Below are 13,134 nucleotides of genomic sequence, written 5' to 3'. Positions count from 1 at the left end.
AACTTTCTGAGAGTTCAGAACTGATACTCTGTGGGAAAAACGTGGATCCCAGCTCTGGTTTGGTAACTGTCACTTGAGTTCATTGTTGTGAAAACTTCTTGAGGCTGAAAATTTTTGCACTATAAAAGGATTGTTTCATAAAATACATTTTTATAGCAGCCAGCAATTACAAAGTAATGCATTTTAATGAACAGCAAGGGTAACACAAAATGTCATCTACTGAAAGAGCTATTTCATGTTTCTGCTGTTGCACTGGCAAGTACAAAGTTAAACTATTTCAGAAAAAGAACTATTCTTGAGTTGATGTGCTAGGTTTTTAATTTGTCACACTTTTCCATTTACTGAGTATTTGAACCTTTGAGAACTGCAGTGACATCATTTGATTACTGTAAGACATTCAGTCCCATTTAATGCTCAGTAATGCAACTTTCCAAAACTATTAGCACTATACACTTAGCTGCTATTCAACTTTTGTAGCCAATGTGTGTAGTATATTGTATTAATTGTATACTTAGTACATTATTTGTTATTTAAAATTAGCAGTAGGTGTGTACTTCTTGTTACACTGTGTAGAGATATAGAAGAAAATGAAAATGTGCTCAGATTGTGTAACACTAGCATAATGTAATAATAGGCGGGGAGACGGAGGAGGTGGAAGGCTTGCAGTCGCCCACCCCAGGACCAGGATACTCATCATGGAGTGCCTCTCGATACAGCAAGGGGGGCAGCTCACCTGTGTTTACACCCCGCCGATCCAGTCTTGCCTGCAACACTACTACTGGTGGCAATATAGCAGGAGGTTATAAACTACTTCTAATATTTGTGGTTCATAATGTCTTTTGTAGACACAGATGTTACACTAATTAAAGTTGTATGTCACACCATTAGCTTCTGTGCAGCAGTCATCATATTGTATGCAAATATTATTTCAGAACTGCTGAACTGATGTCTTTGTATTATTTTGTAAACTGTTGTTTACAGGATGTAATAGTTATTAATTATTTTGCATAATATGAATAATCAATCATTTTATTTTCAGCAATCAAGTTTAACTGCTTGGTATTGAATGTTAATTAGACATATCAGTTATTAGAGATATCTTTCCACTCATCTGCTTAAAATGTGTGCCTGCTTCCCTGAATGTAAAGTGCCCCCATTGAGAATTTTTAAGATGAAAAATCAAAACTGACAGCCGCATATTATTATTCATTGTCCTGGGATTATGTGGAAACTGTATCATATTGTGAATATGTTGATGTACAGAGCTGCTCAACCAATGAGGAATAGATTTAGAATAGTAAAAGTTCCCTTGCATATTAGAATTACGATTAGAATGGGTAGTGTTCCACATATCTTAATTTTCTGATCAGCCAAGCCTATTCTGATGATGGCAGTGAGCAAAAAACTGATGATGTTTGGGGGTCAATGGCGTTAGTTGATTTTTAAAGTCATGATAAACTGTTAAGTCCAAAAAAATTATTTTAAGAGTGAAAGTTTCTTTGTACATTAAGAGTTTGTGCTGGAATGTTACTCAGACCTCCCAGTCTTGCTATTTGCAGTCATTGTTCTTACCAGTTATGGTAACCTTCCATGTCTTGGCTTAGTCAACCCATGACAGTATGGAGTTGGAGAAGTTTAAATGGTTAGAGCATCGTGGTCAGAATGTCGAGGTTCAAAGTTTTGAGCTTGTGCACAGTTTTTCCATCTATCAGACAAGTTCCATAAAAGGTGTGTGCTCTTTCCTAGTGAAAGGTATCTTCTATTTCAAATGCCACTTTAATAATATGTAAGTAAAGAGGAGAATTAAAGTGAAATAAACATGTATTGCTAGATGTGGTTTCCCGTTGGTTTCTCAATAACAAACAGAATAATGTGATCAACAGTATTGTGTTCATTGAAATTAAAGCAAAATAATCTCTCAATATTAAAACAATGGCTTATGGGTCCTTTGGCAGAAAGGATGTAGTCTAATGCAATTGAGGTAATAAAATGTACTATTGTTCTTATTGGACAGAGTTCTGAGGTATGACCCTATCGAGGGCATATAATGACTCATAAAGTCCAGAACTGACAAGGCCAGGATGTGGCGTGAAACCCCTACAAGAATTAATGTGGAATTTTCAGTTGACACAGTATTTTCGCTAACAACAATTTACAGCAGATCTAGTGTGCAATGAATTGATGATGAAAAAAGCATAAAGTTTTGGCCTTAATCAGGTCAACAAGGATTATACGAGACATGTCCAGAAAGTAAGTCTGTTTTGGAAAAACCAAAGTTAATTTTTCAAGAAAGAGCATTTCTTAAACTGTTTTTATCTATGTAGTTGCCACCATTGCTCAGACATTTTTCATAGCAGAAAAAAACTCTCATATGCCCGTTTTGTAGAAAAATGCTGCCAGTGAAGGCAGCCACAGCTGAACACCATTTTTTGCATCATCGTCACTGTCAAAGGTGCCTTTCTCCAAAATCACTTTTCAACTTCAAAAACAAGCGGTAGTTAGAAGGGGGGGGGGGGGGGGGGAGAGGGGTCGTGTTGCAGGTGATTGGACTGCTCCTAACTGAATTGTTGAATAAAGTTCCAAGTGACACAAGTAGAATGGGGACATGACATTGTCATGTAGCAATATAGTGGCTTGACTGAACATTCACACCTTTTATTTTGAATTGCATGGTGAAGTTACCTCGATGTTTCACAGTATCGCACCACATTGGTGGTTTTATCTCTGGGAAGGAACTCAACAAACAGCAGACAATGCAAGAAGTGGTGCTAAACAGTGGCTGTCTTCCCTAGCAGCATATTTCCATGAAGAGAGTGTAGAAAAGTTGGTTTCCTGCTACAGCAGTTGTCTGAACGATGGTCACAGCTATGTAGAAAATTTTTTAAGAAAAGCTCTTTCTTGTAAAAATAAATTTTGGTCTTGTGATTCGTTTCCAAAACAGTACTTACTTTCCACGTGGCACTGCTTTGTGGTACTGCTGCAACCAGTGTTAGATTTTAGCTCTTTTGAAAAGGATAGTTTAATTGAATCCATTTCAAAATCGCCAATGAACTCTACAACTGCAAAGAAAGAGTTTTATTTTTGCTATCAAAAGATTTGTTCTGTTAGTTGTGTGACTGTTGGAAATTATATTTACTTTTCTAGAAGTACAAGAGTTTTTCATACAAGTTAACGTGGTTATAAAGAAACACTGATCATCATGTTTTCCAACAATCTCTTCAAAATAGCATAAAAAATTGGATGTCAAATCGGTATTTGGTAGTTGAAAAAATACGTTTACCTCCGAGATATTCATCTTACAAGGGGACTGGGCTTACTTGTCATCACTGACTTTGTCCACATTTATGATTTACGCAGGCCTTGGCCAGAAATGAAAGTGACAGAAATAAGAATGCCAGGTGGCCAAGCGTTTGGAAAAAAAATTGCGTTTTTGGTGCAGGCTGGTTGAGGCATGAGCCATTTATGATAGCGTAGTTTCCAGGCAGCTGTTGGTGCAGCGCGGGTCTTGGCGTTGAGTCGTTAAGTGGAATCATTTTCCTTTATTTTCATTTTTTTGCGTCACTAACATTGCAAATAAACAGAAATAATGCTTAATATATTGTATTCACCAACATTTGCATGTAGGCATGAAAAGAAAGGGCAGTGGAAAATTTGGATTGCAGCATAATTTTCAGGAACTGATTGTAAGGCGTACATGAGAAATTCATGTATAAAATTTGATACTTTTATTATTTTGCTTGTTACCTTTGTCCCTCATGGCCTGATTTTTACCTGTTTTACCTGCACCAGGCTGTATCGAGGCCATGCCGAGATACTCCCTGCCAAGGGCGGAGGCGCAGAGGAGGGCACAAAATCTGGGGGGGGGGGGGGGGGGAAGAGAAAAAATAAATAAAATAAAACTCGAAAGATGGTTGTTCTCACATTGTCATTGCCTCCAAGTAGTATCATAAAGATCTTACTGCCGAACAGGCATTGCATGGGTTATGTGCCACACACAGGCAGTCTATGCAGCTAGCTCATGTTCGACAACAGAGTCTCTGTTTCAACTTCGCTGCGGTGATGTGGGATCTCAAAGGTTGGCGTGTGGTGCTGATGCAAATATGCTATCTGACCGAAGGCTTAAGATTTTTGTCAACTTCTGTCGGTTAAGGACTGGAGTGAAACTGTGTAAGCTAGAGTGCTTTAGATTACTTGATAGAATAATAAGTGAAATGGGAAACAGATCTCTAATCACCATTTTAATTTCGTGTCAGGAACACCAAATACGGGAGTTCTATTACTTACTTTGAAAAATATGTAGCAGATTTTGGTGTCAGATATAGCAGAAAAATTAATACAGCTGGAGTAGTGGTTTTCAAATTCCAGTAGATTTTGTTTTACTTTCATTTTTTTTAAGGAAGTGTATACAGTTTTTAATTTACTTATAACAATACATTTAAGTAGTTATCTACAATATTTTTCTCCAGTTGTTGTGATCATCACTCCAAAAATTGGTTTGATGCAGCTCTCTATGCCAGTCTATAGTGTGCAAGCCTCATCTCCGCATAACTGCTGCACCCTACATCCATTTGAAATGTGCTCAAGCCTTAGTCTCCCTATATAGTTACCCCCCCCCCCCCCCCCCCCCGCCTCTCTCTCTCTCTCTCTCTCTCTCTCTCTCTCTCTCTCTCTCTCTCTCTCGCTGTGTCCTACCAGCTGATCCCTTCTTCAAGTCAAGTTGTGGCTAAATTTATTTTTTTCCCATGTGATACAATAACTCATTTGTTAGTTGCTCTACTCATTTACTATTCATCATTGTTCTAGAGCACAACATTTCAAAAGCCTCCTGTCTGAATTGCCTATCGTCCATGTTTCACTTTCACTTCCACTTCAGACAAATACCTTTAGAAAAGACATCGTAGCACTTCAGTTTGTATTAAATGTTAGTGACTTTCTCTTTTTCAGAAAAGCTTTTCTTGCTATTGCACCTGCATTTTATTTCTTTTGTACTGTAGCCATCATGTGCTACTTTGCTACTCAAATAAAAAACTAGTATACTGATTTTAGTGTTTTGATTTCCTAATCTATTTCCCTCAGCAGTGCCTTGATTTACTTAGAGTACATTCCATTATCATTTGATGTTAGTCTTATAATCTATTTTCAAGATACTATCCAATCCATTCAAATGCTGTACCTTAGCTGTTTCTGAAAGAATTCCAATGTCACCAGCAAACAGCAAAGTTCTTATTTCTTCTCCCTGAATGTTAATTCCCTTTCCTGATTTCTCTTTGGTTTCCGTCACAGCTTGCTTGATGTGCAGATTGAATAACATAGGAGATAGGCTACAACACTGCCCCCTCCTTTCTCATCTATTGATTCCCTTGTGAGATTTAAAACTTTCCTGGCATACATATTGTTCCACAAAATTTCGGGTGAACTGCCGGATGTTTGCAACTTCCTGCCACAATATTTTGGTGCAAAGTCTTCTGGCCATCTTCATCTACATCTACATACATACTCTGCAATCCACCATACGATGCATGGCAGAGGGTACCTCGTACCACAACTAGCATCTCTCCCTGTTCCACTCCCAAACAGAACATGGGAAAAATGACTCTACTTATATGCCTCTGTATGAGCCCTAATCTCTCTTATCTTATCTTTGTGGTCTTTCCACGAAATATAAGCTGGTGGCAGTAAAATTGTACTGCAGTCAGCCTCAAATGCAGGTTCTCTAAATTTCCTCAGTAGCGATTCACGAAAAGAACGCCTCCTTTCCTCCAGAGATTCCCACCCGAGTATCTTCAGGTGATACTGGTGAAAACTCCCGTAGCTCTGGCATTTAAGGCCCCTCTGGCACCTGCGTGGTGGATTACCTTGGCGTTGTGCGTGCGCTACTTGAGCGCGTTTGATTCTGCTCTGCCACACGCCCTCCATGATGAAAACTCACCGCATCAATATCAATTCGATTGTCATCCCGTGGTTCCATCACAGAACTACGCCGGCTGCGGAGGACACGAAGTTTTTTGACAATTGGATCCCATGCCAAATTCAATTGGTAACTACCGTCACGATTAATAAGAGACTCATTGTCAGATAACTGTATTTCCACAGATTCATTATTAATAGAACTCCAAAAGTTAGACGTATGGACCACAATTTTTGTCTCATTAAAATTCATAGCATGACCAGTGGAAATACAGTGGTAGGTGATGGCAGACTTACGAGGCTGAAGAAGGCAAGTATGCCGCTGATGTTCTACACTGCGGTCCTGCACAGTATGCATTGTTTGTCCTATATAAGATTTGCCGCATTCACACTGAATCCTGTAAACACCTGCCTTGCGCAGCTCTAGGTCATCTCTGACAGATACCAGCAGCGTCGAAATTTTTGCAGGAGGGCAAAAGATCGCTTTCGCTTTGTTTTCTTAGTATTCTGCCGATTTGCGCTGAAATTTTACCAATATATGGTAAATAGGCTGTCGTTTTAAAGGCCTCTTCCTCTTCTTTGTTCCATCATTTACAGGTCTTCAGCGCTCTCTCCACTTGCTGGGACGAATACCCATTCTTCAGAAATAGTCTGCAGGTGCTCCAGTTCCGTTTGCAAACTATCGGTGTCAGAGATAACGTGGGCTTGGTGAATCAATGTCTTCAAAACACCCATCATTTGTGCCGGATGGTGGCAACTAGTGGCTTGCAGGTAAAGGTCTGTGTGAGTGGGCTTTCTATATACTCAATGGCCATGTGTGACATCACTCTTACGTCACATCAATAGATCTAAAAATGGCAGGCAACCCTCCTCCTCCAACTCCATGGTAAATTTTATGTTTTCATGTGTGGAGTTCAGATGTTGTAGGAACTCTTGCAGATGATCCAAACCATGAGGCCAAACTATAAAAGTATCATCAACATATCACCAAAATACTGCTGGTCTAAAAGTGGCTGAGACAGGTCTGGATCCTCAAAATCTTCATAAAAAGATTGGCCACCAGGGGACAAAAAGGACTCCCCATGGCGACACCGTCTGATTGCTCATAAAACTCATTGTTAAATAAAAAATATGTAGAGGAGAGCGTGTGCTCAAACAGCGCCATAATGTCAGCTCTAAACCTATTGCCAATGATATGTAGTGAGTCCACAAGAGGTAAATTTGTAAAAACTGAAACTACGTCAAAACTGACCAACAAGTCATTACTGTGCAGCTGCAGTAACCTAAGTCTGCTGATAAAATCACTAGAATTCTTCATGTGATGTGGACACTTTCCTACCATTTGTTTGAGCAAAGACGCCAAATACTTTGCTAAGTCGTAAGTGGCTGCTCCAGTATTACTTAAAATTGGACGTAATGGCACGTTATCCTTGTGGATCTTCAGCAATCCATATAGCCTATGTGGAACTGAACTATTTGGTTTTAGTTTCTTAATTACCTCCTGTGGTAAGGAACAGCGAGTCAGAAGTTCTGCTGTTTTCCTCACCACTCGGTTATTAGGAACCTTACCTATTTTGCGATATGTTGAGTCGCTTAATAAAACATTAATCTTATTAATATAGTCCTCCCATAGCATTAAAACAGTAGCATTAACTTTCTCCGATTTAAGTACCACTGTATCCAGGTCTGCTCACAAGTTCCAGAGGGCTGCACTCTCCGTAGGCAAGATGTTGCTCTTTGGCGGTGTAGCTCTTGTCAACACACGACAAGACTCCCGACGCACTTCCTCAGCTTCATCTGTAGCAAGACGATGCACAGCTTCTTCAATGGAACTGATGAAGTCCAGTAGTGGTGGTGAAACAGGTGTAGGAGCAAAATTCAGACCTCTTGCTAACACAGACATAGTCGCGTCATCTATAGGTTTCCCCATCAAGTTAATAACGGATCATCGAGTAAGAACTTCCTCCAGCATCTGTGTCGAAAGTCAGTCGAACTTGACTGTTTGCCTCGTCATAGCTTTGTCATGGCTCTAGTTTGCTTTGGCCCATGTCGCACCGTCCATCCAGTCCCAAGACAACGTAGACAGTCTTGCTGCCAATTCTAAATGAAGATAATACATGTCCTTTGCAGTTGGCATTGAATGTGAGAGACCTGTTCATCATTCTTCCAAAGTATTTGAGAGTATTGCAGTTGAATAGTTGTTCTCCTCTCCAAGGGATGTTGTTTAACCGTGCGACCGCTACGGTTGCAGGTTCGAATCCTGCCTCGGGCATGGATGTGTGTGATGTCCTTAGGTTGGTTTGGTTTAATTACTTCTAAGTTCTAAGGGACTGATGACCTCACATGTTAAGTCCCATAGCGCTCAGAGCCATTTGAACCATTTTGGCTGTTGTTTTCTTTTACCTTTTCTGTTTTTGGATACAATGCACAAATGCGTGTCTTTCCAGGATTTGGGTTCAGGTGGTCATCATCATAGTGACTGGCCAGGTTTTCGAGAACTTGCCAGCTTTATTTCTACCTGCCCAAAGTTTTTGCCTTGGGCAAATCTACTCAGATCCTGTCAGTACCATCCACCAATTCAATATATAGATCCAACACCATGATTTAAGAGAGTCTTCCTCATTCTGCCTAGGGTGTGGTTGAAAGATAAGAGGCTAGATGAACAGAAGTTCAGAGTACTCTGATGCATCTAATGATGGCAGAGATTAGTGACATGCAAACTTTTTGATGGCAAATATTGGATTGTGAGGCATATGATGTTAGATATTGCCATGTCAAATAGTGATGGATGGATAGTAAGTTGAAATTAGAAAGCATAAAGTAAAAAGAATATAAATTTAGGACAGGTTAGGGTCAAGATGGAATTTTTTAAGATTGTGTCCAAATTGCATGAGGCATTTCAATTGAAGAGAAGTGGAATGTAATAAAGTGTCTCTTAATACCTGGGAACTCCTTCCAATTAGCCATGATTTATGCCTGGATAACTCAGTTGCTAAAACATTGCCAACAGAAGGCAAAGTTCTGGGTTTTAGTCCTAGTCCACCTCACAATTTTCTCAGGAAGTTTCAGAATCATTCACACTTTACTGCAGAGTGAAAGATTCATTCTGGGAGCAACCATGTTATAATTCAGCCAGTACTCTATTGTATCCTGTCTTCCAGGAGAGCTCATCCAACAAATTAAGCAGAAGTTCTTCTGTGAAGTTTGGAAAGTACTAGAGAGATATCGCATGATTAGTTTCACACATCATGAATGTAATTTGCTGACTAGAATGATATACAATGTAATAGGGAAGAAGTTGAAAAGATGCTCGAAGACGGTATGTATTGTTTCAAAGGAGGTAGAGATAGCAAAGGAGCCCTTCTGATATTGCATTATTGTGGAAGAAAGATTAAAGAAAAATCAGACTACTGTTGAAGTATTCATGCGTCTAATATACAGTGACAGTCTGAAGTGGAATAAGGTGTGTGAAATTCTGTGATGAATAGACATAAAATAGTAGAGAAGAAGAAGAAAAGTAGTAATTCTCAGAAAAATTTTGGTGTGGTAAATATGTTAAGAGATATAAAGATTACCACAAGTTAAAAAGAGATTGTATGTAGTGTCAAATCAGCCAAAAAACTAGCATTGTCAGTGAGAGAAAAAAAAGAAAAGTTACCAGGACATCGATTTTCAATTTGGTCTTACATGTCAATGGGTGGGAAGTAGTAGCTAGAAATGAAGGGCAACAAACTGAACTAATAAATGAAAGCAGCCAAGAAAAATATTGGAAAGGAATAAAACTATATATTTTGAGTTGTTACACAAAATTATTGGTTACAAAATTGTGGAAGTCAAATAACAAGAGTCATCAGAACTGCCAAATAACTGACAGACCTTATTTGAAGTAAAGAAATACCAAGGCTTAAATTATTGGATTGGAGATGAGGTTGCTGACTGAACCATGTGAAGACTTTTAACTATGGTCAAGAAGAAATTGTTGGGGAGTGATGGTTGGCAGTGACGAACAATATGCTGTGGTTGCTGAAGTAAAGTATTTGACCATGTTCCTCCTGCTGGTCACTCATGTGGGATAAAGTGATCCTCATATGCCTTCAAATTGGGCACTGTCCCTTAGACATGGCTCCCCCAGCTTTCTCTTATGCCTGTAGTCTGTAAATCACTGTATGCTATATTTTAACTGAGTGTGTTCTCTTACATCATAAGAGGGGACATTGAATTTCAGCGAGGATCTGCCCTCTGTTTTAGCTGGTGACAAGATGAGTGTAGTTTGCCACAGTTTTGTTACTTTCAGTTTCTGTTGCTGACTTCTACTCCAGTTTAGTGTATTTTGCTGCCACTCGTCTCTTATTATTTTCGTTCAGGTGCTAAAGACGTAGCTATTATGCGCCCAAACCATTCTATACACCTACCTACCTACCTACCTATCTGTCCATCCATCTGTCCAAGATGAAATTGAATATGACCTTGGTCCATGTGAAAGGCTGCTAATTTAATAGAGCATGGAGAATGAAAATTAGACTTTCCGTAAGTGTGAGATATTTTTGCATCTTAAGTCAACTGGAATACAACAATTAACTCTCTTAACAATGTTGGTTTGTAGATGGCAGTGCTCCCCTTGGATTCGAACCCGAAGGCAGTTGCCAAGGAGGTGGCACTTTTGTCGAGGGTTCATCACCTCCATCGTATCTGCGTTGGGCCAGCAATCTCCATAGCTTGCTTGATGACCCTGATGGTGTTGAACTTTTCCGTCGATACTTGGAGCAGGAAGGTGAATCACATGTGGACACACTCACATTTTGGTTTGCATGTGAAGGTCTCAAAAAGCAACAAGACCCAGAGAGAGTCAATCAACTCGTCAAAGTTATTTACAGGTAACTTATCATTAACCATTTTTCTTAAAATACCTAAATAACTATGATCATCTGTAAATGTTGCTGATGTAATTGAGATAGGCAGTGGTGTTAGATCAAGGAACTTGTGCAGGTGGCTATAAGAAGGAAAGAAAGAAAGGATAAAAAGGAAAAAATAACACTGTACCAAAAATATACTTAAGACAGAAAAATGCAAGATTATGTAATGCATACATTGTTTTATATTCAAACTGTGTATTTTTCAAGTAACTTATTTGAAGAAATATCATCATCGTGTGAACACCACTGTAAGTTTTACATTGATATGGTGTTAAATTTGTATCTGCTAGTTAAGTATCATCACATAATAAAAAAAACTGTTTTCTAAAAGTGTGGGCAACAACCGCAAGAAACAATAAATAAGGAAGACAACATTATGTAGTTACAAGGTAACAAAAATACAAGTGCTTATTAGGTGATGAGGATGACGGATTACCCTGTTAATTAAGGTGGTATGTTAAATGATGACAAATAGTAGTGATGTTAGTAGTATCAGTGATTGAACTTACTATTGGGGGAAATTCATAGCAGTGGTATAATATTCAAAATACAAGTCTGTGAGTAGCTTTGGCATTATCTTTGTCACACCTGCATTCATACAGTGTTGCATATATCAGTGCATAGTGATTTATACAGTTGTGGATTTTATATTCCTAACAGTCTGTCATCATTTATGTGCAAGGAAGAACTTTTGTAAGACTATAATATAAAATTATAGACAGTTTTCCTTCCACTATAATAACATACTAGCATTGTTACTGCTGACTTGCTGCAAAACAATTTAAAACTCTTCTTTTACAGGCGATTTTTCCACAAGACTCAGTTGGCTATACCAGATGAACTTCGTAAAGAAGTCAATCGTCGCATCAAAGAAGGGAAGGAACTTCTGGAAGGAGATATTTATGATGATGTGCAACAGGAAGTAGAGAGACTTATTAATGAAACTACATACCCTAACTTCCTGAGATCAGACATTTATTTACAGCATGTGCGTGGCATGCAGAATGGAGGTGAGCTTTCGTCCTCATCAGGTTCAGGTTCCTCCAGTGGTAGTGGTGGGTGCTCAAGTGGTGGAAGTTCTGGTGGGGGTGGGGCATGTAGAGCGGAGGCTACAGCAGGTGGTCCCCTGCCAACACTTCACGAAGACTCTGAACTGGTTGTACCTGGTGGGGAGGCTGCACTGCCTCTTACCAAGGACATGCTTATTGCCACACAAAAACGACGGGCTTTGGAGTTGCGGCCCAAACCTGAAGCATATGCTGGGTAAGTCACAAATACTGTGTGTGTGTGTGTGTGTGTGTGTGTGTGTGTGTGTGTGTGTGTGTGTGTTCGTTCGTTCCTCTTAGTGTAATGCAGTTTTCTGGTGCTAACAGCTGAAATTACAGAATGTGGTCCTGCCCGTATGCTTGTAAGAGTCAGTTGCTTATTTTAGGGAGTAACACACACACCTGGTCAAGAATTGCTTTTGTTGTGAAGAAAGAGGTATGAGAACTGCCATAGAATACAACGAAATGATTGTCATATATACAGTGGAAAATTTCTAGACAATGTCAGTGAAAAAAAGAGAAATTTATTTTACCTCTCCCCATCCTCTCTGTTTGAATGACTGGTTCTTAACTGAAGAAGACTTTCATCAAACAAGATTGCTCCATGGAGGCCTCTCTTGAATATGGAGCATTCCTTAAAGAAAACCTTCATGTAAACTTTTACTACCTCATAAAGAACGGTTTCCAGTGACAGTGCTTAAAAGGGAGGCCTCCATTGAGCAGTCTTGTTTAATTAAAAATTCAGGTAACAACCATTTATTCAAACAACAGAGTGGGGGAGGGAGAAATAATTTTTCTTTACGAAAGATGTTGTAGAATCTAAATAATTTAGGAGAAAGGAAACCACTCACTGAATAGTAGAAGTGTTGAGTCATCAACAGGCACACAAGGAAGAATGAAATCTTGCTACCTTTCGGAAAAATCCTTTAATAACATGTATGTTTTCTCTAGCATGTTAAATTATTTTTTCCAAACGCTAGCAAATATTCATTCTTTTTTTTATGCTTGTCAGTGACAACACTTCCACTATTAAACAACTCACACACACGACCACTGTCTGGCTGCCGAGGCCAGACTGGGAGAAACTGCTTGTGTTGGGAGAAGCAATCTGGTTGGTTGGGGTAATTAGGGTGGGGAGGGGAAAGGACAGCAGGGTGGGGTTGGGGAATGGTAAAGTGCTGCTTGTGCGACCAGACAGGGATGTCGTGGGGACAGTGTGGGCAGATAGATGCAGTCGGAAGGTAAGACAAGGGGCGGGAAAGGAGGGG

At 39.4% G+C, this 13,134-nt stretch overlaps 1 protein-coding gene across 3 annotated transcripts in view; it reads left to right on the top strand.

Moving 5' to 3' along the window:
- LOC126457991 (axin) overlaps positions 1 to 13,134 on the top strand; it is a 288,275-nt gene that overhangs the window by 108,926 nt on the left and 166,215 nt on the right. For all 3 annotated transcript variants that reach the window (XM_050094759.1, XM_050094758.1, XM_050094757.1), the window contains exons 3-5: positions 635 to 799; positions 10,511 to 10,781; positions 11,622 to 12,083. In XM_050094759.1, coding sequence (XP_049950716.1) covers positions 635 to 799; positions 10,511 to 10,781; positions 11,622 to 12,083 — 898 coding nt within the window. The remainder of the gene's footprint in view (positions 1 to 634; positions 800 to 10,510; positions 10,782 to 11,621; positions 12,084 to 13,134) is intronic.

The sequence above is a fragment of the Schistocerca serialis genome, chromosome 2, assembly GCF_023864345.2.
Source record: "Schistocerca serialis cubense isolate TAMUIC-IGC-003099 chromosome 2, iqSchSeri2.2, whole genome shotgun sequence".
NCBI classification, from domain to species: Eukaryota; Metazoa; Arthropoda; class Insecta; order Orthoptera; family Acrididae; genus Schistocerca; species Schistocerca serialis.
The sequence above is the reverse complement of the archived record's forward strand: the minus strand, read 5'-3'. Positions and strand labels throughout refer to the sequence as shown.